General features: G+C 47.7%; 1 protein-coding gene across 1 annotated transcript in view; it reads right to left on the reverse strand.

The window, feature by feature from the left end:
* NR3C1 (nuclear receptor subfamily 3 group C member 1) overlaps window positions 1-24,945 on the reverse strand; it is a 97,458-nt gene that overhangs the window by 32,509 nt on the left and 40,004 nt on the right. The window contains exon 3 of the mRNA XM_048491415.1: window positions 23,886-24,049. Within this exon, the coding sequence (XP_048347372.1) occupies window positions 23,886-24,049 (164 nt within the window). The remainder of the gene's footprint in view (window positions 1-23,885; window positions 24,050-24,945) is intronic.

Consider the following 24,945-nt stretch of genomic DNA (forward strand, 5'->3'; position numbering starts at 1 on the left):
AAGCCCACCTCAAAAAAAATTAAGCACTGGAGTAACCCTATTAAAGTGATATTTGGCCACGCAGAGATGTCACAAAAAAACAACAACAAATTGCTGGAGTTCAGGTAGCATTTTGGTTACTATAGCATACAAACATTGGCTTCAGTCAGGATTAGGAAGGTGAACAGGTGGCTGTCAGCTGCAAAAAGCTGTCAAGTCAGAGAGGCAAGCCAACCTGGCAGTGAAGAAGGGGAACCTAATCTGGCAGTGGAGGGGAGGGGACCAGATCTACAGCCAGGGCATAGAGGAAAACAGAATTTCCTCTCCATGTGAATTTTCATGATCCCTAATAATTTCCAAGTATTAGCCCAAGTGAAGATTATTCACTGCTACAAAACCTTTCTACTTACAAAAAAATTGTGCAATCCTATACTCTGATAAATCTGATGGTACCTAAGTTTAACTAGACATAAGCCCCACTGAGTTTCATTAGATACAATACACACAACTGATTATCTGAGTGTAAGTCCCACCAAACTCATTGGGGGTTACTTATGAGTAAGTATGTATAGATTTGTGCTTCCGCATAAATGCAGAGTTTTAGGTTCCCCATCGGTGTGTCTCTTGCATATGCTGTTCAACCCAGTTCCAAATGCTGTTAACATGTCTTTTCGAGGTTCTCCCTCTTTTATTTATATTTATTTATTTGTTCCACTTTTATACTGCCCTCCCCAGGAGGGCTCAGGGAGGCTTACAACATAAATACAAACAAGTGGATAAACAAGATAAAATGCTAAAAATTAGTACCAGTTAAAATGCAGCGATCAAAATTCATTTTGCTCTTGCTGCCAGTCGTTCCAGATCTAAATGAAAGTGGGGGTTAAAATGACCGCTGGGCACTTACCGTGAAGGATTCTTCTGAACCGAGTAGAACAGTTTCTTTTCCTCAAAGGAAGAAACAGTATTTAGTTTCCTTCTGTCTTGCCGTACTTTCACTTTTCACTTTTGCCTTTTTCCATTTTCTCCTTTGTTCTCCTTTGCTCTTTTAGTCTGTGATACTCCAGGAGGCTTACAGCCAACAGTTGCCTGTGTCTGCTTTTGACTTCCCAGCTTAAGCAGCACCTAGCCTTAGGTCTATCTTGGCCCCGGCCAAAGAAAATGTTGCTTCGAAGAACTCTGCCTCACAATGGCTGAAAGCAGCTCAGATGAGAGTTCCCTTCAGAAGACGAGGATGGTGCGTCCCTTACACCAGCAGTGCGGCAAGCAGCAGGCCAGGAGAGCATGTCCCCAGAACAGGCTGCTTCTGCCTCTGGAGCCCGGGGATTGTTGACACCATCTTGTGCTGCAAAAAAGCTTGCCAAAAAGGGCGTGGCAAGCTAAAATGGCCACTACCACTCCAGAGCCTCCTCCAGTGGCAACAGAGACTCTGCAGTGCATTTAAGCACCAGGGGAAGGTCCTGCATGCCCACCCAGTGCCCATGGTAACCCCTGCAATCCACGAGTGAATCCTAGCACCATCCTGGACAGCTAAAACTGAGAATCCTAGACAGCTAAAACTAAGAAAATCAGCCCAACTTAATGCTAACAATCACTTTGGCTGATAAAGATGGGTAGGGTCAGCCCCATCAGGGATATCTCCTCTTCCTCTGATAGTGAGGCGAATTCTAAGGAGAAGGGCGAGTTTCCTCTCCCAAGACGAAGCTGAGGGGCAGATGCAAGTCACAGAAAAATTGCGCAGGTTCTTCAAGCGTAAGGACTTCCACTACCTCCTGAGCAAGTCCCTGATATTCCTTAACGTTAAAAATTCCTCTGGGGAGCAGGAGATAGTCAGTGATCCAGACATTAGGTCTACCTACACAGGAGACCAGGAATTATTTCCTCAGTTCACCCCCAAGGAAAAGGCTTTTCATTCCCCAAGTTCTTTGAGATTCTGGTTAACGCAGAGTGGGCTAAGCCCACAGCACACAGACAGGTGCTGGGTTTTCTTTAAAAGGTGTGCACTACCCCTGCGTACACTGTTCACCTCATGCAAGTATCACTCATTCATGCGCCCATTGCAGCGCTCCAGTTCAGCGAATTAGTCTCTTGGAATGGCAAAAGATCCAATAAATATGGCCCAGATCGCAGGGCTGACTAGTTATCTGGGAAGACCCATGAGGCCATGACCATGTCAATCAAGGCTTCCTCCACAAACTCCATAGTGCACATGTGTCAAACTCAAGGCCCACGGGTCACATCCGGCCTGGCATACAATTATATCCAGCCCACTTAACACATACTTCAAGTCTCATTGTCCGGCCTGGTCCCAGCCCTGGATTTGCCCCGCCCGCCGCCCGCCGCACCCCATCTCCCAGGGAAAGGAGCCACTCCTTCCCAGACTCACTGGGATGTCAGGAGCCGAGGCAAACTGGGAGGGGAGCAGCCGTATGGGGCCAAATGGCACCCGGAGGCAAACCCCCCTCCGGGCGCCCCCCCCCCCACGCGGAGCACTGCAAACTCATGAGTAAGCTCCACTCCCCAGCCCAGAAGCCAGGATGACTAGTGTCCCAGCTGCTGGGCAGGAAGAGGAGCCAAGGGCAGCCCCTCTTCCCAGCACAGCAGCCAAGATGCCAGTTTCTCTGGTGACTGCTGGGTGAGAAGGAGAGACCCAGCAGTTCCTCTTTCCAGCCCAACAGCTGGGACCCCGGTTTCTCTGGCATCCCTGCTGCTCGGCTGGGAAGAGGGGCCAAGGGCATCCCCTCTTCTTCCCCAGCATCCAAGACACCAGTTTCTCTGGCGTCTGGGCTGCTGGGTGAGAAGGGGAGCCCACGGCAGCCCCTCTTTCCAGCCCAACAGCGGGGAAACCAGTTTCTCTGGCATCCCTGCTGCTGGGCTGGGAAGAGGGGCCGAGGGCAGACCCTCTTCTTCCCCAGCAGCCGAGATGTCTGGGCTGCTGGGCAAGGAGCCCATGGCAGACCCTCTTTCCAGCCTTATCTGGATGACTTGCTCATTAGGGCCCCGTCATTTCCCAAGGTCCTGAGAGACACTCAAGCCACTATCAATTGCCTCCAGGAGCATGGCTTTTTGGTTAACCTCTCCAAAAGCTCTCTGCATTCATCCCAGGTCTTAGAACATCTAGGGGTCTTGATAGACTCCACTTCACTAAAATTTTCATCACAACCAAGAAGGCCAACAAGACCAGGACAATGATTACTCAGGTCTCTGATGAGCCTCTGGGGGTTTCGCATAGCCAAAATTGAGGCCACTCAGTGGGGCAGGTTCCATTCCAGGATCCTTCAGCACTTCCTTAATCCATTCCAGCTTCAAAATGCACACAAGGTCAACATGTCCTTAGTTGTTCCCAGCCCAGTTAAGGCATCTCTCATCTGGTGAACCAAACGCAGCAACCTTTGTCAAGGGAAGACCTACTGGATTCAATTCTTCAAGAAGATCTTTACAGACATGAGTCTCACGGGCTGGGGTGCCACCATGGACTGAATTCTGGCGCAAGGGCTGTGGTCATCCCAGGAGTCAAGGCTACCGATCAATTGCTTGGAGCTTGAAGCAATCCACCTTTCCCTCCTAGCCCTCAGTCATCTGATCATAAGTTCTCATGTCCTTGTCAGAACAGACAACATATCAGCCAAGGCATACCTAAATCGCCAGGGGGGTTCCAGATCGAGTGTTCTCCACAGGGAAGTCTCCATCTTGCTACTATGGGCCGAGAAACACAATTTGTTCTTCAGGGCGGAGCACATATGGGGTCTTTCCAACTGTCAGGCAGACTGGCTCAGTCGTCAGTGACTTCAGGATGAGAAGTGGTAGCTGAACAGGGAAGTTTTCCAACTGATCTGCAACATCCTGGGGATCCCGGAGGTGGATCTATACGCCCCTCACACCAACCATCAGCTACCAAGGTTTTTGTCCTGGTTCTTTCACTGCTTCTGGCTTGCTGGCAAGAAGGCAGTGCACAGGCATGCAAAAGTGTGAACATACAGTGCGTGGCTTTGAAAATGTACATTGTGTAGGGTAATCTACTTTTCCATGATAGGTTGCTGTAGTATTTTCTGCACACATATTTCCCGTCTGCCCACAGTTATCAGTTGCTTATTACAGGTTTTCCCTAAATCACATGTCCATTATCCCTTGAAACACAAACTGTGAAAAGTATCTGTTTAGAAATGTAAAATGTTTTAGGAATGGAGTTGTAACCAGAAAATATGATATGGGATCTCTGGAATCAATCTATGATGCTTTGAACCTATTTCCCCGGATATATGAAATACTCTTATAAACATTATTGCATCTAATCTAAGCACACGTAAGTTGATAACCTATGCAGAAGATCCTATGCAGGATAAACCATGTTTGAAAAGATGAGAACTAAAAATCATGAAAAGTCTTTCAAAAGAGCACCGGCCAACATACCAGCAGTAAGGATGTTTTTCATCCTGGCAATTAAATATCCCAAAGACAGATGCATTATTATCAGGCATACAATATGACATCATGGAGAGTTGGAAAATTCTACTTCTTTTTAATGAAGTTTGGCTCGCTTAATTCTGCTCAGGATAGCACTGTGAGCACAAAGAAAGTAAGAGGCTTGAGTCTGTGTATAGACTGCATCTGAGAGAAGTGCTCCGACAACCACAGTAGACGGAGACATGCAGATGCAGGCAGACCTCTACTGTATATGAGTGCACATATACTAATTTCATTTCTGTCACCAGTGGGGAAGAGATCTCAAGAAAAGGCACCTGAGACTGAATGAGGCAGGAAGCAGCCTCAAGGAGGCCTAGAAAGGAAGGGTAAACTAAAACATGAAGCTTATGTAGAAGATGGAAGGTAATCTAAAATGTGGACCTTCTGGAGGCTTCTGGGTCAGGACGCAAGGAGGGCTGACCATCTCTCTGGCAGAGGGAAACCTCACTAACTGCAAAAGGGATAGGGAACACCTAGACCAGAGGAAGCTCTCCTGGATTAAAAGAGAGATATTGGTGTACAAACTACAGTCTCTTGGAGGCTTCCCCAATACCTGTCGGGAGGTGAAAGATGCCTCTAAGATGTGTGGAGGGTGCCGAGATGAGAGTGAAAACCATCTTGCGGAAGTGAGGATTTGTGAAAGCTTTGCTGTCCTGGCCTTCTGTACAAGAAGAATAATCCAAACAAAGAGAAACAGCGGAATCGTAATACACAATTGTGCTGGTAAAAGACTGCGAAAGACCATGAAGGTAATTCTCTATTCTGGTTTACAGGAAGTAATGTGACCCTACCTGGGATTGTACCCAGGATCTTACTCCAACAAATGGCAGAGGTATTAGAAAGAGACCTCTGACAAAGGAAGGATCACAGATAAGGAATAGAAGAAAAGAAAGGTGGACCAAAAGATGATTGCCTAGGCCAAGAAGAAGGAAGGAAAAATAAGGAGAGAAGAAAAGTAAAGGAAAAAGAATAGAAAGTTGGAAAGGGTGTCACTGCACCTTTAAAACAAAGAGAGAAGCAAGGTGGAAGCAGAGAGTAGCTGGAGACAATCTGGGAAAATCCCGGAAGATAAACAAAAGACATCATTAGAAACAGCAAGAAGCAGAAAGACCCCAAAGGAAGTGGGAATCACCAGGACAAACATAAAGAAAGATCTGACAGGAAATAACAAGCTGCAACAAAGTAAAAGCTTGAAATAGAGACAACGAGGAGATGGAACCCAGAGACGGAGGAAGCAGTAGATACCGAGATCAAAGGAGGGAAATAAGTGAAGCATTGGATGCGTGGCCATACGGTAGTCAGTGCCGCCACCTGTCGTCTTAGGGTAAAGCTCCTCAGACCTCTGTCGAATCCATCCTGCAGAAATTGTAGAATCTGAGGTGTTTTGGGACGCATGGGGTTGGTGTCGTTGTTATTAGACCACTGTACGAAAGACTTCCAAGAGGAGTTATATATACGGATGGTAGAGGGTCTGCGTGATGCCATGATGGTTTCTGCGACTTTCCTGGAGTATCCTTTCCTGGTTAGTGTTTCACGCTCAATTTCCAGGCAGTTAGACAAAACCATTGGGGGTCTGGATGGTATATTGGCCCTTGGGACAGCATGTCTACTGGAGTGGGCAGACGTAGAGGGGAGGTGGTTGAAAGCTGCAGAATGGAGGAAAACCACGGCCGTCTGGGCCACCATGGTGCCACTAGGATGATCTTCTCTTTCCGTGCCTTTCTCAGGAGTTTGGGAATTATGGGAATGGGAGGGAAGGCATAGAGAAGTTTCTTTGGCCATTGTGAGGTCAGGGCATCTGTGCTTTGGGCTCGAGGATGGAAGTACCTGGTGAAGAACCTTGGAAGTTGATGATTTTCCGCTGAAGCGAACAGATCGATGACGGGAATCCCTAACGTCTGTGTTATCGATTGGAAGATTGAGGGATGTAATTTCCATTCCGATTCCAGGACCGTCCGTTGGCTGAGCCAGTCTGCCTCTATGTTCAGATTCCCACTGCCTTTGTTCTGCTGTCAACGATGCTAGGTGAATTTCTGCACAAGAGAGGATCCGGCATGCTTCCTGGTGAAGGCATGACGATCGAGATCCCTCTTGGTTGTTGACATGAGCCTTCGCTGCCACGTTGTCTGTGCGGATCAAGAGATGTTGATGTCGAACAAACGGCTTTAATTATTGTAAGGCGAGACGAATTGCCCTCATCTCCAGGAGGTTGATGGGGAGTAGAGATTGGTCTTCATTCCAGGTGCCCTGGGCTAGATGGCCTTGGCACGATGCTCCCCATCCCCGCAAGCTGGCGTCCGTGAAAAGCTGGATCTGGTTGTCGTGTAGGTATACCTTGCCCATGGAAAGGTTTTTGTGATGAACCCACCATGGCAGGCTGTTCTTGAGTTGGCTGGAAAGCGTTACCGATAGGTCTTGCTTGTTCATGATCTGATGTTGATATGGTCTCAAGAATCTTTGTAGGGTCCTCGCGTGGAACCTTCCCCATTGTAACATGTCTATGACGGAGATAAAGAGTCCCATCAGTCTGGCAAGCTGTAGAATTGAGGCTCTTTTTGCTGTCTGGAATAAGTGTACCATTCTTTGAATCTTGGTTATTTTGTTGTGAGGGATGAATAAGGAGTTGTGAATGGTGTCTATTATTACACCCAGATGCTGTATCCTGGTACTCTGAGTCAGCGAACTTTTCCGGAAGTTGATTATGAAACCGTGGTGCGTCAGTGTGGAGATGACAACAGATAAGTCCAGGGGATTCTGTTGTTTGGATGTCGACCTCACCAGGATGTCATCCAGGTAGGGGTGGTCGTGAATGCCCTGTTCTCTGAGGGCTGTCAGAGGGGCTAGGAGGACCTTCGAGAATACTCTGGGGGCGGTGGCTAACCCGAACGGAAGGGCTTTGTATTGGAAGTGAAGATTGCCTACTGTGAATCTGAGGAAGGCTCTGTGGCGGGGATTGATGGGAACGTGAAGGTAGGCCTCTGTCAGGTCCAGTGAAGTGAGGTGATCTCCCGGACGAAGGTATTCCACTATGGATCTGAGAGTCTCCATCTTGAACCGACATAGGCAAATGTGTTTGTTTACATACCTGGGGTTCAAGATGGCTCTCCACTCCCCGTTTCGTTTTGGCACTGTAAAGAAGTGGGAGTATACACCGCAAAAACGTTCCGAAGGAGGAACTGGTTCTATGGCCTGAATCTTGAGAAGATGTACAACGGCCTCTTGAGTTCTCATTTTCTTGACAGGGTTTGAGTGGACTGGGAACTGACGAAAACGGGTTTCAGAGGGTGTTGAAACTCGATGAGGTAACCTGTGGTGATCACCTCCCTGGTCCATCGGTCGATGAGGCTTCCAATCCATTGATTCTGAAAGGATTGGAGTCAGCCGCTGACCGACACCTCTGTCTGGTCAAGATCTTGATTGCCGGTCGGGTTGGAAGTTCTTCCCTCCTCTGCTGGCTTGTCGGAAGTTGGAAGGACGAAAGGAAGTGTTGTTTGTGTTGTTGGCATTGTAGTTGGTACTATAGTTACGCCGGTGAGAGGAATTCTGAGCAGGCCACCTTTTTCCTTCTTTGGGGGCTCTAGCCAGTGTGCGTTGTGATCTAAATGTAGTGTATGTTTTGAATGCAGATGAGCCCTGTTCTGCTCTAACGTATCTAGGCATTGTTTTCTTGTTGCCTTTGGTTTTGACTAGCACTGCATCCAGTTTTTTGCCGAAAAGGCGAGAGCCGTGGTAATCGTATGAGGCGACCACCTGTTTGGAATGAAAGTTTGCCTGCCACTGGCGGAGCCAGGCTTGTCTTCTGACTACCACACCTAGTCCTAAGATACGTGAGACTAGCATGAGTGTGTCGGTGGAATCTGCCCAATAAGAGACAACCGTGAGCATTCTCCCCACCCCCTCTCTGATTCCCTGGAATTCTTGGGGGATGGTGGCCAGGATTCTGTGTGCCCAAACAATGGCGGCTCTTGCCATGGTGGAGGAAGGGGCTAAGGCTCTGATGGTAAGCGCCAGGCGATCATGTATTCTTTTCAGGAACACCTCAGCCCGTCTATCAGATGGGTCCCTCAGCGAGCCCTCCCCATCCTTATTTACCAGGCCACCTGACTGGAGGGCCACTATGGGATCATCCACCAGGGGGGTTTGGATCATGGCATGGATGTGCTCTGGTAGCACGTACAATTTTTTTAAGGAAGGATGGGCAAGATCTGCTAGCCTCTAAGTTTTGCCACTCTCGTCTCATTCTCCTCTCAAAATATTCTGGGAGAGGGAAGGCTTGGGGGGTATCCTCAGACTGGGGAAATATGTCCTTTTTCCCTTTGGGGCATCCTTTAACTGGTTTTTTGAAAGCAGAGTCTGCCATGGGGTCCTCTGCGTCTGCCGCGTCCTGTAATTCAAGGGCGGCAATGGTTTTGGCCAACATCATTGCAAGGTTTTCCTGTTTAAAGAACCTTTTGAATTGCTCATTGGTCTCAATCGGGGCGTCTTCCCCTCAGAAAAATGGTTGGATGACTCCCCAATCTCCCCGTCACTGGTTTCATCCCCGGGGATGTGGAGGGGGTCCCTAAATTTGGAGGTGGAGAGTTGGGGGCTGATAGACTGGGAGGAAGAACTAGATCTTCATCTCCTGCTTTCCCTGTGGTGGAATCTATGCCTGCCCCTGCTTTTGGAAAGTTTTTCTTTGTCATGTTTGTCCATGACCTGTCTGATGGTTTTTTCAAAGATTTTCATAAGGGCATCAGGGGAGGCTGAAGCCCAAGTAGAGACATCAGTTAGGGATGGGGCATTGGCAGCATTTAACTGGTCTCTCCCCCCCTCTGGTCTCTCAGAGGCGGTTTCAGAATCCCTGTGGGGCACATTTTCAGCCTGCTGGCTGGAGCCTTGGCCGCCCCCATTTTCACCTCTTCGGCATTCGGGGGGGGGGCAGGGAGCTTCACCATCCGCGGCCCTTACAGGGGCGCTGGTGCTCCCGCTCTCCGTCTGGCTGCTACGGCGCTTCTGCCGTTTGGCGCTCTTCTTCGCGCCCGCCTTTTTTTCCTTCGACACGGCTTTCTTGCCAGCCGGCCGGGATGTCGATGCGGTGACTGCATGAGTCATCGCCGTTGCGACCAACGCTTCTGAAGAGGCATCTAAGACCTCGGGCACTCACGACCCTGCTCAGGTGGCTGCCCTCGTTCCCTCCGCAGCTGTCAGCTTTCAGAAGAAGGAGAGGAGAAGGATCGAGTGGCGGCCATTTTGAGGCAGCCCCGATTGGCGGGACTTAGCTGGGAGGGTAGAGACAGGAAAACTGAGAGCGCACACAAAAAACACAGAAGAGTGAAGGAAAAACAAGTTGAAGGAAGAATTGGAAGTAATGAGAAGAAATGGAAGAAAATAGAAGGAATAGCTTGGAGCTAATGCCAAGCCCTGTACTCCCTGCTCAGGCAGGAAACTAACTGGAGCAGAAAGGGATCCCAATCCCACACAGGAAGTGACATTAAATTAGTCCTGCCTCCCTGAGTATGGATTGGGAAATCACCCAATCAGGATGCCCGAGGTCGCCTTCAGGAGAACAACTAATAGAACTCACACTTAATTTCCAACAATTCAAACAACATTTTAAAAACTAGATAATTAACTTCAAGAGTCGAAAACAACAACAACTGGGACATATAAAGAAGACAGAAAGTGCAATAAAACAAATAAATGTTGGCCTGAACGACACAACTGAAAAAATAGAAGTGATAGAAGATAAATTAGGAATGTTCCAAAGACAAGTGGATAAATATGCAGATAACACTGGATTATTAGAACTGAAGCAAAAAGACATCTTAAGATTTCATGGATTGAAATAACAGGAAAACAAGGATTTAAAAATAAGAATAATACCAGTACTGGCAAAGTTACTGGGACAGAAGGTGGAAGAAGTAGAGATCGATAAAATGTTTCATATAAATTGAAGATTCATGACGGAGTAAAAGACACCATGGCATATTTTGATCTACCTCGTTAGAAAAGTAAAAAGAGCTGAAATCCTCAGAAGACATTCAGATGAGAGATTATGCATAGAGGGAAATATAATGTATTAAAGGAAATTCCAATGCACATTTTAAGAAAAAGGACTACTATTTCCTGGCGGAAGAAAACATGAGATAAACTTCTGATGGCCTCAACTTGAAGAGATGTCTTTTAAGCATAAGTCCAGAAAACATACACACAATACAGAAGGTACAAGATTTTCTGGCAAGGAAGAAGGAAGATTTAATGGTAACAGTTTAATGAGAAGTGATTAATTTTCCCCAGTTGATTATAACTGTAAGAGCTATATTTTTCTTGTTTTTGATTATTAATTGGGGTTTTTTTTGTAATTTCGGAGGTTGTTTGAATTTTTCAAAATGAGTTGTAAAATGCTATCATGTAATGTGAATGGGGTGAATGTGACATAAGAGAAAAAAGGTATGTCATTATTTAAAACTGAATAATGATGTAACTTGTATACAGGAAACACATAAAAAGCAAGGAAAAATACCTTCAATGTGAACAATTGGGAGTCTTAATGTATGTATCTATCTCAAAAAAAGAGAGAGAAGTAGCTCTCTATGTGAAAAACCATTTAATATTAAAACCATTTAAAATTAATATTTGCTGACTCAGGGGCAAGATACACAGGAGTAGAAATACAGATACAAGAAGTTAAAGTCCTTGTGGTAGGTATTTATGAACCCAGTAAGAACATAAGAACATAAGAACAAGCCAGCTGGATCAGACCAAAGTCCATCTAGTCCAGCTCTCTGCTACTCGCAGTGGCCCACCAGGTGCCTTTGGGAGCTCACATGTAGGATGTGAACGCAATGGCCTTCTGCGGCTGTTGCTCCCGATCACCTGGTCTGTTAAGGCATTTGCAATCTCAGATCAAGGAGGATCAAGATTGGTAGCCATAAATCAACTTCTCCTCCATAAATCTGTCCAAGCCCCTTTTAAAGCTATCCAGGTTAGTGGCCATCACTCACCCCAAGTGCGGCAGCATATTCCAAACACCAATCACACGCTATGCGAAGAAGTGTTTCCTTTTATTAGTCCTAATTCTTCCCCCCCCCAGCATTTTCATAAATGAATGTCCCCTGGTTCTAGTATTGTGAGAAAGAGAGAAAAAAATGTCTCTCTGTCAACATTTTCTACTCCCATGCATAATTTTGTAGACTTCCAATCATATCCCCCCCTCAGCCTCTCTCAAACTAAAGAGTCCCAAACGCTGCAGCCTCTCCCTCATAGGGAAGGTGCTCCAGTCCCTCAATCATCCTTTTTTGTTGCCCTTTCTCTGCACTTCTTTCTATCTCCTCAATATTCCTTTTTGAGATGCGGGCGCACCAGAACTGGACACAGTACTCCAAGCAAGCGGCCGCACTCTGCAAGTTTCTTTTATATAAGGGCATGACAATCTTTGCAGTTTTATTCTCAATTCCTTTTCTAATGATCCCCAGCATAGAGTTTGCCTTTTTCACCGCTGCCATGCATTGAGTTGACATTCCCATGGAACTATCAACTAAGACGCCTAAATCCCTTTCCTGGTCTGTGACTGATAGCACTGACCCCTGTAGCGTGTATGTGAAGTTTGGATTTTTTGCCCCTATGTGCATCACTTTACATTTTGCTACATTGAACTGCATTTGCCATTTCTGAGCCCACTCATCTAATTTATCAAGGTCCGCTTGGAGCTCTTCGCAATCCTTTGTGGTTCTCACCACCCTACATAATTTGGTATCATCTGCAAACTTGGCCACCACGCTACCCACCCCTACTTCCAGGTCATTTATGAATAGGTTAAAGAGCACTGGTCCCAAAACGGATCCTTGGGGGACACCACTCCCAACATCTCTCCATTGTGAGAACTCCCATTTACACCCACTCTTTGTTTCCTGTTTCTCAACCAGTTTTTAATCCATAGGAGGGACTTCCCCTTTATTCCTTCATTGCTGAGTTTTCTCCAACAGTCTCTGGTGAGGAACTCTTTGTCAAAAGCCTTTTGGAAATCCAAGTAGACAATGTCCACCGGTTCACCCTCTTCTGTCCACATGCCTGTTTACACCTCGAAAGAACTCTAGTAAGTTTGTAAGTGACAGGGATTTGCTATACCTCAGTGCAAAAGCTTCTCAATGCTGACTCTTTCTCAGCAGGTCTTGCTTTTCTACATGTCTTATAATTTTATCTTTAATGATAGATTCTACTAATTTACCAGGAACAGATGTCAAACTGACTGGCCTGTAATTTCCCGGGTCCCCCCTAGATCCTTTCTTAAAGATTGATGTGACATTGGCCATCTTCCAGTCTTCAGGGATGGAGCCTGATTTCAGGGATAAGTTGCATATTAAAGTGAGAAGGGTCCATTGAATACTTACTGTGAAGGGTCTTTCTACTGTAGGTAAGGGGGACATCTCAGATGGGTGTCTTCTCCACCAATAGCAAGGAGGCAGAACTCGTAATCGTTTTAGCCGCGTCACTTCCTGTCCACTCCCGAGGCCATATTTCTTCAGTATCCGTATGACCCAGCAGTAGTCTCCAGTTTTGAAGTGACCGTACTATAATGTTTATAACAACCAACATAACACTTGGTGAACTATAACTATATCGAGAGGCTCAGATGTGTGTTAGTCAACATTCAAACTATTTACAAGGCATCGGGGACTAATAAGGACCAGGGGATCGAGATGTCCTTCTATACCTACAGTAGAAAAGACCCTTCACAGTAAGTATTCAATGGACCCTTCTACTGTAGGTGGGGGACATCTCAGATGGGACCTCCCCAAGCAGTGTCCCCAATTAGGGTGGGTCCATCAGTCCCCGATGATATGTTCTAGCACTCTGCGGCCGAAGGCAATTTCCGCTGAGGCTAGAGAGTTCATTTTGTAGTGTCTTACAAACGACGAGCTTGACGACCAGGTGGCCGATTTGCAAATTTGTTCGACTGATGCTCGGTTTCGGAAGGCAGCGTTCGTTGCTGCGCTGCGTATGGAGTGTGCCGTCACGCCTAGTGGTATTGGTAGTGTGGCAGCTTTATATGCTTCAATGATTGTGGCTTTTAAAGTGGTGCTTATGGCTGCTGTTGACATAGGAGCTCCTAGGTTTGGTGAGGTGATGTTAATGAAGAGGTTTTCCGTTTTGTGGATGTTCTCTGTCCTGATAATGAAGGCTTTGAGTGCCCTCCGGGCGTCCAATGTATGCCAGGCCTTCTCTTTGGGGTGAGACGGATTGGGCATGAAGTTAGGTACCACAATTTCCTGTTGTAAGTGAAATTTAGAGTAGACTTTGGGAACGAAGGTTGGATCCAGGCGTAACACCACTCTGTCTTTGAAAAACGTGCAGAGCTTTGCGTTGACCGACAGCGCTCTAAGTTCTGAGACCCTGCGGGCTGATGTTATAGCGAGTAGAAAGAGAGTTTTCATTCTTACCCATCTTAGTGGGATAGTTTGGATCGGTTCGAATGGCTGTTTTGTTAAGGCTGTCAGGACTACGTGTAGCCGCCAGGAGGGAAATCGGTGTATCACCGGTGGTTGCGACATTTTGACTCCCCTGAGGAAGTTCGTTACGTCCGGATGGGTTGAGATGGTTTTGCCGTCTACTGCTTGGCACACTGTTGACAGTGCCGAAATTTGCCTTTTCAGAGTAGCGCATCGTAAGCCCTTCTCAAATCCTTGTTGTAGGAAGTCTAGAATGTTTCCTATAGAGGGAGCTTCCGGGTCTAGTTCTCGCGGTTGGCACCATCTGACGAAAGTCCTCCAGGATGCGTTATATATGTTTACTGTGGAGCGTCTACGTGCTGCCATTATGGTACTTGTTACCTTAGCTGAGTAGCCCCTTCTCCTCAATATTCTCCGCTCACACTCCACGCGGTCAGCTTGAGCCACCCGGGGTCTGGGTGGGCTATGGGACCCTGTGTTAGGAGGTTGCGGTGTATTGGTAATTTTATGGGCTGACGTGTGGACATTTCTAGGAGAGTTGAGTACCAAGGTCTTCTGGGCCATTGTGGCGCTATGAGGATGACCTGGGCCTTCTCCAGTCTGATTTTTCGTAGGAGCCGTGGGATTAACGGAATGGGAGGGAAGGCGTATAGCAGGTGTCTGGGCCAAGGGGCAGTGATGGCATCCACTTGGCTTGCTTGTTGATGGTAATATCTGGACATGAATTGTGGAAGTTGCGTGTTGTTCGCCGTGGCGAACAGGTCCATTTTGGGTTGTCCTAGTTGTTGACAGATGTCCGTGAAAATTTTTGGGTTGAGTCTCCACTCGCCCTCTTGCACCTGCTGTCTGCTGAGCCAGTCTGCTTTGTCGTTCTTTATTCCGCGGATGTACTGCGCCTCGATGGATAACAGGTGTTTTTCTGACCAATTGAGGACTTTCAGAGCTTCCTTGTGTAGCTTTGTGGATCTCGATCCCCCCTGGTTGTTTATATACATCTTGGTCGAAATGTTGTCCGTCCTCACTATAAGGTGTTGGAGGTTGATTTGTGGGGCGAAATGTTGTAGGGCCAGAAACACCGCTCGGGTTTCCAAGATGTTGATGGGGAGTAGTGACTCTTGTTTTGACCAAATGCCTTGGACGAATTGATGGTTTAGAGTGGCCCCCCACCCCGACAGACTTGAGTCTGTGAATATCTGTGGTCTGTCCCCGTGTAGGTAGCATCTTCCGTTTTTTAGGTTGTCTTGGCAGGTCCACCACTTGAGGCTTGCCCTGACTTGAGGAGTCGGGTAGAGCTTCTTGTCTCTCTTTAATATGATATCCAGCTGAAACGGCCTTAAGAACAATTGCAGCGGTCTGGCATGTAGGCGTGCCCATTGATTCAGATCTATTACAGAAATGAATAGGCCTAGAAGGCTTGCCAACTGCAGTAGCGTTGGTCTGGGCGTGGCTAAGATTTTTTGAGCTAAGTTTTGTATTTTGTGAATCTTTTGTATGGGAATGTATAGGGCATTTTTTGATGTATCTATGATTGCCCCTAGGTGCTCTATCTTTTGAGCTGGTAGAGTGGAGCTTTTGTCCAAATTTATGAGGAACCCGTACTGTTGTAGTACTTGCTGAACTCTGGCGACATCTTGTATTCCCTTGGTTCTGTGTGGGGACCTTATTAAAAGGTCGTCTAAATAGGGGTGTATATGTATCCCCTCTTCCCTGAGTTGTATTATGGGGCCCAGTAGAACCTTTGAGAACGTTCGGGGAGCCGTGGCTAGTCCGAACGGCAACGCCCTGAATTGGAAGTGTGCGTTCCCTACTGTGAATCTGAGGAATTTTTTGTGTGCCGGATTGATGGGGATGTGTAAGTAGGCTTCCCTTAAGTCCAGGGAGGTTAGGAATTCTCTGTGCCTCAGAGCTAGTGTGATGGATCGGAGGGATTCCATTTTGAATTTTGGCAGCCGAATAAATGTGTTGACAAAGCGGAGGTTTAGGACCGCTCTGGATTCCCCGTTTCGTTTGGGGACTGTAAAAAAATGAGAATAAGTCCCTGAGGATCTCTCCTGGGTGGGGACTGGTTCTACTGCTTGTATTTCCAGTAGATGAGAGACCGCATCTAATGATCTTTTGGCCTTTGCCGGGTTCGTGGGAAGAGGTGAGGGAACGAATAGGTGCTTGGGTAGATTGAGAAATTCTATTGCGTAACCCGAATTTATCACCTCCTTGGTCCACTGATCTATGTGTGGTCCCTGCCAGGCCGGTAGGAAGTTGGCCAGGCGTCCCCCCACCGGGAATTCCCGGGAGTCATTGTTTGTTTTTGTCTGGTTTGAAACCCTTTCCTTGTTTTTGGAAAGGACGGAAGGAGTTTTTGCCACGAAAGGAGTTTTGGCTCTGCCATGAGTTGCGGCTGTAATCCCTGTTGAACCTGGGCAGTGTTTTGTGTGCTCTAAAGGTGTTGCGTGCGCCCCCTTGATTGGGGAAGGTACGTTCCTGTCTCACTGACTTTGGCATAGCCTTTTTCTGGTCTTTCGTTTGGATCAGTACCTGTTCCAGTTCTTTCCCAAAGACTAATTCCCCGTAGTAGGAGTAGGCTGCCACTGCGTTCTTGGATTGCATGTCCGCCTGCCAAGGGCGTAGCCAGGTATTGCGCCTGGCTACCATGTTGGAAGCTATGGTTCTGGCTACCATGGCGATGGCGTCAAGCGTGGCATCTGCAATAAATGCCGCTTGATGGCGAGTACTCGTTCAATGCCCTCCCTGATAGCAGTGTGTTCTGCTGGAATCATGTCTAAGATTCTTTTATTCCAAACCAGGGTAGCTCTGGCCACCGTGGAGGCCGGTGTGAGGGCTTTGATGGCTGCTGCCAGCCAGTCATGTGACCTGCGTAGGGCCGCCTCGGATCTTCTGTCTAAAGGGTCTTTAATGTTACTTTCTCCCTCTTTGGCTACTAAGGCTCCTGAGTGCAGTACTGCAACAGGGGCTTCCACTGTTGGAACTTTGAGTAGCGTGTGGAATTGAGGTGGCAGAAGGTATACTTTCTTGTATGACGGGGGGAGTCCCTTCCTGCCAGTGGGGTTCAGCCATTCGCGTTGAATGCGCTTAACAAAATACTCCGGCACCGGGAAAAATTTATGAGCCTCAGCGTCTGGGGGGAAGTCAGTCAGTTTTCCCTTAGGGTAGCCTTTTATTGATTTAGAGGAGTTGGAGGTTTTATCAGGTGCTGGGGGTTCCTCAGCGTCTGATTGATCCTGGAGGTCCAGGGCTGAGATCGTTTTATTTATTAATAACTGAATGTCTTCCTGTTTGAAGAGCTGTGGAGTCAGTTCTGTCTTTTCAATGATAGGTTCCTCAGTGTCTGAGAACCTAGCACCTTCTACCCCTTCCTCTTCCTCCCCTTCCATATCCTCCTCTTCTTCATCCTCTTGCAATGCGAGAGGGTCTCTATACTGTGTGCTAGCCGCTTTTTCCGTCGGGCCGGTGATAGCTCTGGGAGAATGAAGGGGATTTCTATTAAGGGCGGAGCGTTGCTCCCTAGCGTCTAGTACTCTCTCGATTTGCTCTGATAGCATGCGAGCAAAGTCTGCGGGGGGGCGCGCGCTGCCAGGCAATAAGCTCTTCGTTCGTTTCCTGGGCCTGCGCCAGTGTCTCCGGCTGTTCCGGATCGCTCTCCTCCCCCTGGCCAGTCTGGGGCCTGCACTCCCTGCAGCTTCCATTGTCGCCAGAAGTCCCCGGCCAAGCGCCCTCAAGGAAAGGAGAGGTGGCCGACGGATTGCTCCAGCACTCCCTAGCCCTCACGGGGTGGGAGGAACTGGGCGGGGAGCCGCCGTCCGCGGCCGCGCCCTGGGAAGGCGCTGAGCTCCCAGGCAGCTTCTTCTTAGATTTTTTGGACGCCGGAGGTCCCTCCGCGCGTCCTGCTGCCTTGCCGCTTTTTGATGAAGTGGGCTGCTCTTCTGAGGAGGAGGTGTGTTTTCGTCCTCCTTTTGCTGCACGGGTGCCTTCGGCCGCCGTTCTAGCGAAGTTTTGGCGGGGCGGAGTAAAAGAACCCGACGCCATGTTGCAAACGGGCGGTTCTTGAAAAAGGCGGGAAGCCGATTTCTAGCCCTTTTTTGCTTGCGTTGTGTTTGTTCGTCGCCCTAGTTGGGCTATGCCTCAGCCTCCCCGGCAGCCGGGATTACAGGCGCGCGCCACCGCGCCCGGCTTGAGTCAAAAAAGCCTCCACACACACATACATAGTCTCACTGTGGAGGGGCGGCGGGAGTCCATCATGGTTTTGATGACGTCTGTTGAGTAGCCCTTGCTAGTTAGAAGTTGCCGCTCATGAGCCAGGCGGTCAGACACAGCCAGCCGGGGTCCGGATGTCGGAGGGGGGCCCTGCAGAAGTAGGTCCGGACGTACCGGGAGGTGGAATGGAGGAGAGATCGCCATTTCTATTATTGCCGTAAACCAAGGTCTTCTTGGCCAGAAATGGTGCTACCTAGGGATGGCCTCTGCTCTCTTCTGTTCTCCAGACTGCCTCTGTAGTTTTGGTATTACCGGTGTTGGGGGAAAAGCTGGCAGAGGGAGGCCTGGGGCCAATGGAGCTTATCAGGAGCGCCCAATTTCTTGAGCCTGGTGATGAAAGAACCGGGAAAAAGAAGGTCGGTACTCATGCTGCGTTTTCCACAGCCGGCTAGCGCTGGGTCTACTCTTGGGTTGCTGGAACCGGATGGTAATCTGGTGGAAGATCGACCTGTTGAGTGCCCATTCGGGTGGGAGACCGTTTGTCAGCTCAACCAATCGGCGCTTAGGTTGAGTTTCCCCTTGATGTGTTCGGCCTGCAGGCTCAGAACGTTTTCCTCTGCCCAGGTGAGGATCTTTTTGGTCTCTTTGTGGGAATTGAGGACCAAGAGCTCTGGTGATTCAGGTAGGTCTTGGCCACCAACTTGTCCGCTCTGACGAGTATGGCATGCTTGTTCTTCAGTTTGGTGCTGAAGTGTTGGCTGGCTAAGAGTATGGCACGTGAAGCCTCGGTGCAGGCTGGATTGGCAGTGAGGATGGCGAGGTCGGCCACTTGCCCTGTACGAATTCGTCTCCCAAGGTTGCCCCCCAACCTTGGAGACTTGCGTCCATGAACATCTGGATCAGGGTCTTGTTCGCGTATATTTTGCCTTGTGAGAGGTGGGATCTGATGGTCCACCAACGAAGGTCTGTCCTGAGGGACTGAGGGATGTTCAGAAGTCTGTCCCGTTTCTGTAGAATGTCCCATTGATAGGGTCGCAGGTGAAGCTGAAGACTCCTGGAGTGGAATCTGCTCCACTGGATCAGGTCGAAGGTGGCTGTCATGACCTCTGTGACCTTTGGATAGGGAACAACAGGGAGGCAAACCCTGGATCTGATGACTGTGGTTGCCTATGTGAATTATTCAGAGGATCTTCTCCCTCTGGGACCTAAGAGGCTCTGACTGTATCTATGAAGTCTCTGTGGGTGAACCACTTTTTGGGTTGGCAGAAGGTGACTCTTTTCCAGGGATTGGATCAGAAACCCGTGGTTCTGTAGGGACCTGTATGGTGAGATCTAGGTCTCAAGGCGTGCAAAGCCAGAGGGCCAACTTGGATCGTGACTGTGAACAATGTCGTGGAGGTAGGGGTGTATGTGTGCTGCCCTGTTGCCGCAGGGAGAGTAATGGGACCCAGTAGGAGCTTCGAGAAGACTCTCGGAAGAAGCTAGTCCGAACGGTAACGCTGCTGAACTGGAAGTGTTATCTCCTAGACAGAATCGGAGGAATCTCAAGTGTGGAGGGGCTAATGGGGGACGTGGAGGTAGGCTCCCGTGGAGTCCAGTGAAGTTAGGAAGTCCCCTGGGCGCAGGGCTTCCGTGATGGATATCAGAGATTCGATCTTGAACCTTTTCAGGTGAATGAATTTGTTTAATACTGTAATGTGAAATTGAGGATGGCTCTCCAGTCCCCGTTTTTCTTGGGGACTGTAAAAAAGTGTGAGTAGTGACCTGAGCATTTCAAGCGAGATTGGGACCGGTTCTATGGTTTTTATGGATAGCAGGTGGATGACTGCTGAGCGGGTTCTGGTAGCCTTCTCTGGTCTGGAGCTGATTGGAGATTGAAGGAAGTTGGCGGGGGGGTAGTTTGAGAAATTCTATGGTGTACCCGACTGAAACCACTTCCCAGGACTGCGTCCACATGGTCTCCCTCTCTCCACTGATCTCCTCGGGTTGAGAAGGCTGGCCCCCACTGGGAGGAAGTTTGAGCCAAGATCTAGGGGTGGGGTCTGGTCTGGGGTTCTTGTCGAATTTGTTTTGTGGTCTGGAAGTTGCCTCTCCCACTTAAAGGAGCCTCTGCTTGGCCATTGTGGGATGAGTTTTGGATTGTCCTTGTGTGGACGCTTGGAAGAACTCTTTGGGGTCGAAAGTTATTTCAAATAGACGCAACCGGCTAGACCGCATACATAATTGGGCATGGCTTTCTTATGGTCTTTTGACTCTACAAGGATGTCATCTAGTTCCTTGCCGAACAGTCTCCCCCCTTGAAATGAATAGCCGGCTACGATCGATTTAGATTGGTTGTCGGCTTGCCAAGTCCTAAGCCATGCTAAGCGTCTGGCTACCATGTTAGACGCCATGGAGCGGGATGATAGGCCTGTGCAAGGCCTAGAGAGGCGCCAGCAATGAATGAGGTCGCACTTCTGATCCTCTCCAGGTCAGCCCTGCACTCCACGGGCTTCTCTTGGAGGGAGTAGCCTCCATTATGTAGCCAGCTAGCTAGACCTAGAAATGGCTCTTTGAGACTGTGGGAGGCGGGGGCTATGGCCTCTCATGGCCAGGGGCCAGGGATTCTTGAGAGCGCCTGAGTGCTGCCTCAGACCTTTTGTCAAGGGGGTCCTTGAGGTTCCCCTCCCCGTCTTTGGATACCAGTCCTGCAGATTGAATGGCTACTCTAATGGGCGCCTACCAGTGGGACCTTCAGGAGGTCCTCCAATGAACCTCCGGTACTGCTGCATATAATTTTATGGCATTACAATAACAGGTGTTTGTTAGTGTTAGGGGTCTCCCACTCTTTCCCAATCTTTTTTATGAAGAATTCTGGGAGTGGGAGGATAGATTTGGACCGTTCGTCCAGTGGGAAGAACGCTTTATTGCCCTTTGGGGACGCCTTTGATGTTGGTAGGTGTGGCTGAGGTGGATGGCTGATCAGTTTCCACATCCTGCAGTTCTAGTGCAGCCACCGTCTGAGCGATCAGGAATTGGAGGTCCCTCTGGATTAAAACATTTATAGGACTGATCTGAGGAGGTCTCCATGACTTCCTCCGTGTCAGAGAAGCTTCCAAGGAGGCTGACTCAGGGCCTCTGCCCTAGTGTTCCCTCTCCACCCTCTGAGGGGAGGGGGAGCGCTGACCGGGGATCTAGGATAGCCCCTAGTTTGCCCTTGGCTCATGTGGGTGCAGAAAAGAGCGGGTGCGTTGGAGGGAGGTGGAAATGCTAGTAGCCCTGGGATCCCCTGCCCCTTAACAGGCCTCTATATGATCTTCTATGGCCCTCTGAAAAGCGGATGGGAACTCAGCTGGGAGGCCAAGCCTGTCTCGTCCCGGGGGGGGGGATAGTTGTCTTTCCCCATCGGGAGAGCCCCCCCCCCCCCCGGATCGCTTCGGCCCGGTCTTGGGAGAGGGCAAGGATGATCCGGCGCCAAGGCTGCCATCGCGATGGGACCTATCGGTGAGTTGGGCTGCCTGGCTGGCCCTCCGATGCTCTGGAAGAGGAGCTGGAAGGAGCTGGGCCCGGCAGCTGACTTGTTCAGCTTGGCCGGAGGTTCGGGCTGTGGCTGCCGCCGGCTCTTTAAGGCCAGCTTTGGTCAGCTAAGTGGTCAAAGGGCCATGGGTTGCTTCCTCAGCCGCCGCCTCAGAGAGGGTCAGGCTGGTTGCAACGGGAGGCTAATGCCTGGCGCTGAGGCGCAAGGCTTGTCGCTGGGGAGGTTCTTTTTGGAGGCTCGGGTGCCTTCGGCTACCCCCCCCGTGGAAGGATTCCCTGGGGGGAGAGAATTCTCTGTCCGCCATGAAGGCGGGAAGGGGAGAGCAAAAAAGGCGGGAAAGGAGGAACGCGGGAATTAGAGGAAATTCCCAAGCCTCCTTGTAGAATGAGATAGAATAAGGTTACAGAGGGATTTTAGACTTGGAGAGAGAGGAGAAAAGGGAAGGATTTTTTAGAAAAAGGCTAAAGGAGTCCAAAGGATCCGTGCACTCCCTGTCAGGCAGGAAATAGAACTGGGGAAGTTGAGTGAGTCCTAACCTGAACAGGAAATGACGTTTGATCCTGCCTCCCTGAGAGGGTGTGGTAATCACCCACCGAGAAGGTCTCCTCCTACAAGAGAAAATTAAGTTCTTACCAAAATTAATATCAGATCATAACCTTATTCAATGGGAAATAAGTATTTAAGGGAAACAATACACACACACGCACACACTAAAAACAATGTAAAGAAGTTATGGATTGTTCCATATTTCTTCATATTTTTGTGAAACAAATTTCTTCACCAGAAAACATATGTTATACAGTATTCAAGACAGTAAACATTCTGTATTTGTTGAAGTAAATGTATCTGAAATGAAAACAGTGCAAAAATTAAGAAACTGTTTCCTTTTATTAGCATATTTAGTATTAGTATATGTTCTGGTTAATTTAGGAAGCATCTTATTGATAAAGGTAACGAGGAGTCTATAGTAGAAAATAAAGGGCAGTACCCTACCATTCATGTGCATACAGAAGGCATACCAAGTATTCTCACATTTCCTTCCACTATTGCAGCTTCCACCAACTCTTGGAAAGATCACTTCCGGATAGCAGAATTCACAGGCAGGAACAGATGTGAGGACTAGCAGGATGGAGCAAAGAGAAACAAGGGGATGTAAATGCCCCCCTCCCCCCCCCCCATGTGCAGTTCTGCTAAGGGAGAACAGGGCAGAGGAGCAATTTGAATTCTTTGTCCTGCCTCGCTTCAGCATCCCAAAACTGTGCAGCTGTTCCTTCATGTGGGCTCTATAACCTTGGATCTTATCTTTCCATCAGTCATAAACAGTCAGATCAATGAAGAGGAATATAAGAGAGCTATACCTTCCACAGAGTGACCGGATATTGCCCAGTGACTGGCTACTAGCCCAGCTACAGTATGTGGACACTGGCCATTAATCAGCTATTACTGTTGTGCAAAAAGACTGCCCTATGCAGTTCAAAGCAAACAGAATAATAATTTGTTAGTGGGTAAAAGGCTACACTGGCACTCCAGAAAACTGTTAAATGCATACAGAAGCCTCCCAAAGACTTAGTCACTTTAATGCACACTTTCAGTATATACTCCTAAATCACTGAGAAAGTTTCCACAAAGAGGAAGTGTAGTTTCTTGGATACAAAAGCAAAAGAACTATACGTTTAACACAATAATGTAAAAGATCAACAAATCAAAAGCCAGAAGAAAACCACAAAAAGAAAAACAGTATTTTACCTAATAATGTACTGTACCTTTCAGTAACAATATGGCAGATTCACAGCTTTCCTGTAGCATTCATTGATCTACTATCCTAGACAGATTCCCTTTTACAGACATCAATTGCATGCAAATATAATATGGCCATTTTAGACTTCCTTGAACAGCTAAGTGGGAAAACTGTATTCCCTGCTTGTCACAAGCTGTTGAAAGTAGGCAAGGTTTGCTCATGCCTCAGGAGCTGTTTGAGAGCACAGGACCAGCACAGGGACTGGTAAATTTATTTATTTTATTTATTGGATTTATATCCCCGCAGGGCTGCCATTACCTGTGTTAGCTGGCAAAAGTTGGCATGTACCAGGCAAACACAGGTGGATTATACAAAGGGATTAACTACAAGTATTCCTTCATCAAAAGTAAGGTGTGAATAATCCTTACTGTTCATACGTTTTAATTTGCAAAGAATAGAAGCGTGTAAATTCCAAGATGTTCACAAGTAAACATACAGTTCATGCATTCATTGAAGCCATCTTCCATGTTTTAATTATATTATGTCCTACCTTCCACAGCTCTTTTGAAGAATACTTTACAACTGCCGCAAGTTAAGACACCATAATGGCATCCAGAAGCCTCATCAGAGCAAACAAGGCAAAGTTTGGGAGGTGGTCCCGTAGCTGTTGAGGAGGTAGATGGTGAAGTGCTCACATCAGATCTTATTCCAGGACTAAGGGAAGTAAACAAAGTACAAAGCAGTCACAATACAGAATACAAGTACACAAAAAAAGTCTTGCTTTCAAAGAGATTAATTCTGCTAATCTTGTTTTACTAGATTACTAGAGTCCACACGGTCAAAAATTGAGTTTTTGTGATAGCCATATTACTTGTAGCCAAGCACTTCACAAGTTATAAAGCCTTAGTGCATTTTATACAAATTTCAAGACTGTGTTCAGCGATGTTCAGACTGAAGAAAGTGCACCTACTTTTTTCAAAAAAGTATGCTACTATTATTAAAATTTTATTTAAATGTATAGTTTTGCTATTTCCTTCTTCATTAGAAGACAACATAAAAATTGGACAAGTGATGTGATACAACAGCTTAGCTGTGTTTAATCTATGTAATTTTATCTGAAGAAGTTAATTGGAAATATGCCTAGATGCTCTTTTTACAAGTACTGTCTTGAGGCTATCAAGATCGACAGAATGTTTAAATGCTGGAGTTTACACACATGGTACTTTCACAGGAATAAAACCACAATACTTTCTTGGAGAAGAAACATTACATAATCTTGGCCCAACAGAAACTTGGAACAGTGTTGGCTGCTGAGGGATATTAGAATATAAAATTCTCTGAGGCAATCACTGCTAATTGTCATTTAACATATGAACCTGCCTAGCAAAACTAGACGATAGGCTGACTGAACTTATATCTTACTAATGAATTGACTGGAGATTGTTTTAAAACAAAACCTTATTACTATACGTTAAAAACTGATAATCATACTATTCCTAAGTGTGACAACAGATATTTAATTTGGGAATGGACCCTCATTCCCATGAATTCCACCTGTATTTTTGAATGAAACACTGCCCTGAGCCCCTCGGGTATAGGGCGTTATATTA

This window comes from Sphaerodactylus townsendi, linkage group LG03, assembly GCF_021028975.2.
Source record: "Sphaerodactylus townsendi isolate TG3544 linkage group LG03, MPM_Stown_v2.3, whole genome shotgun sequence".
In the NCBI taxonomy this organism is placed as follows: Eukaryota; Metazoa; Chordata; class Lepidosauria; order Squamata; family Sphaerodactylidae; genus Sphaerodactylus; species Sphaerodactylus townsendi.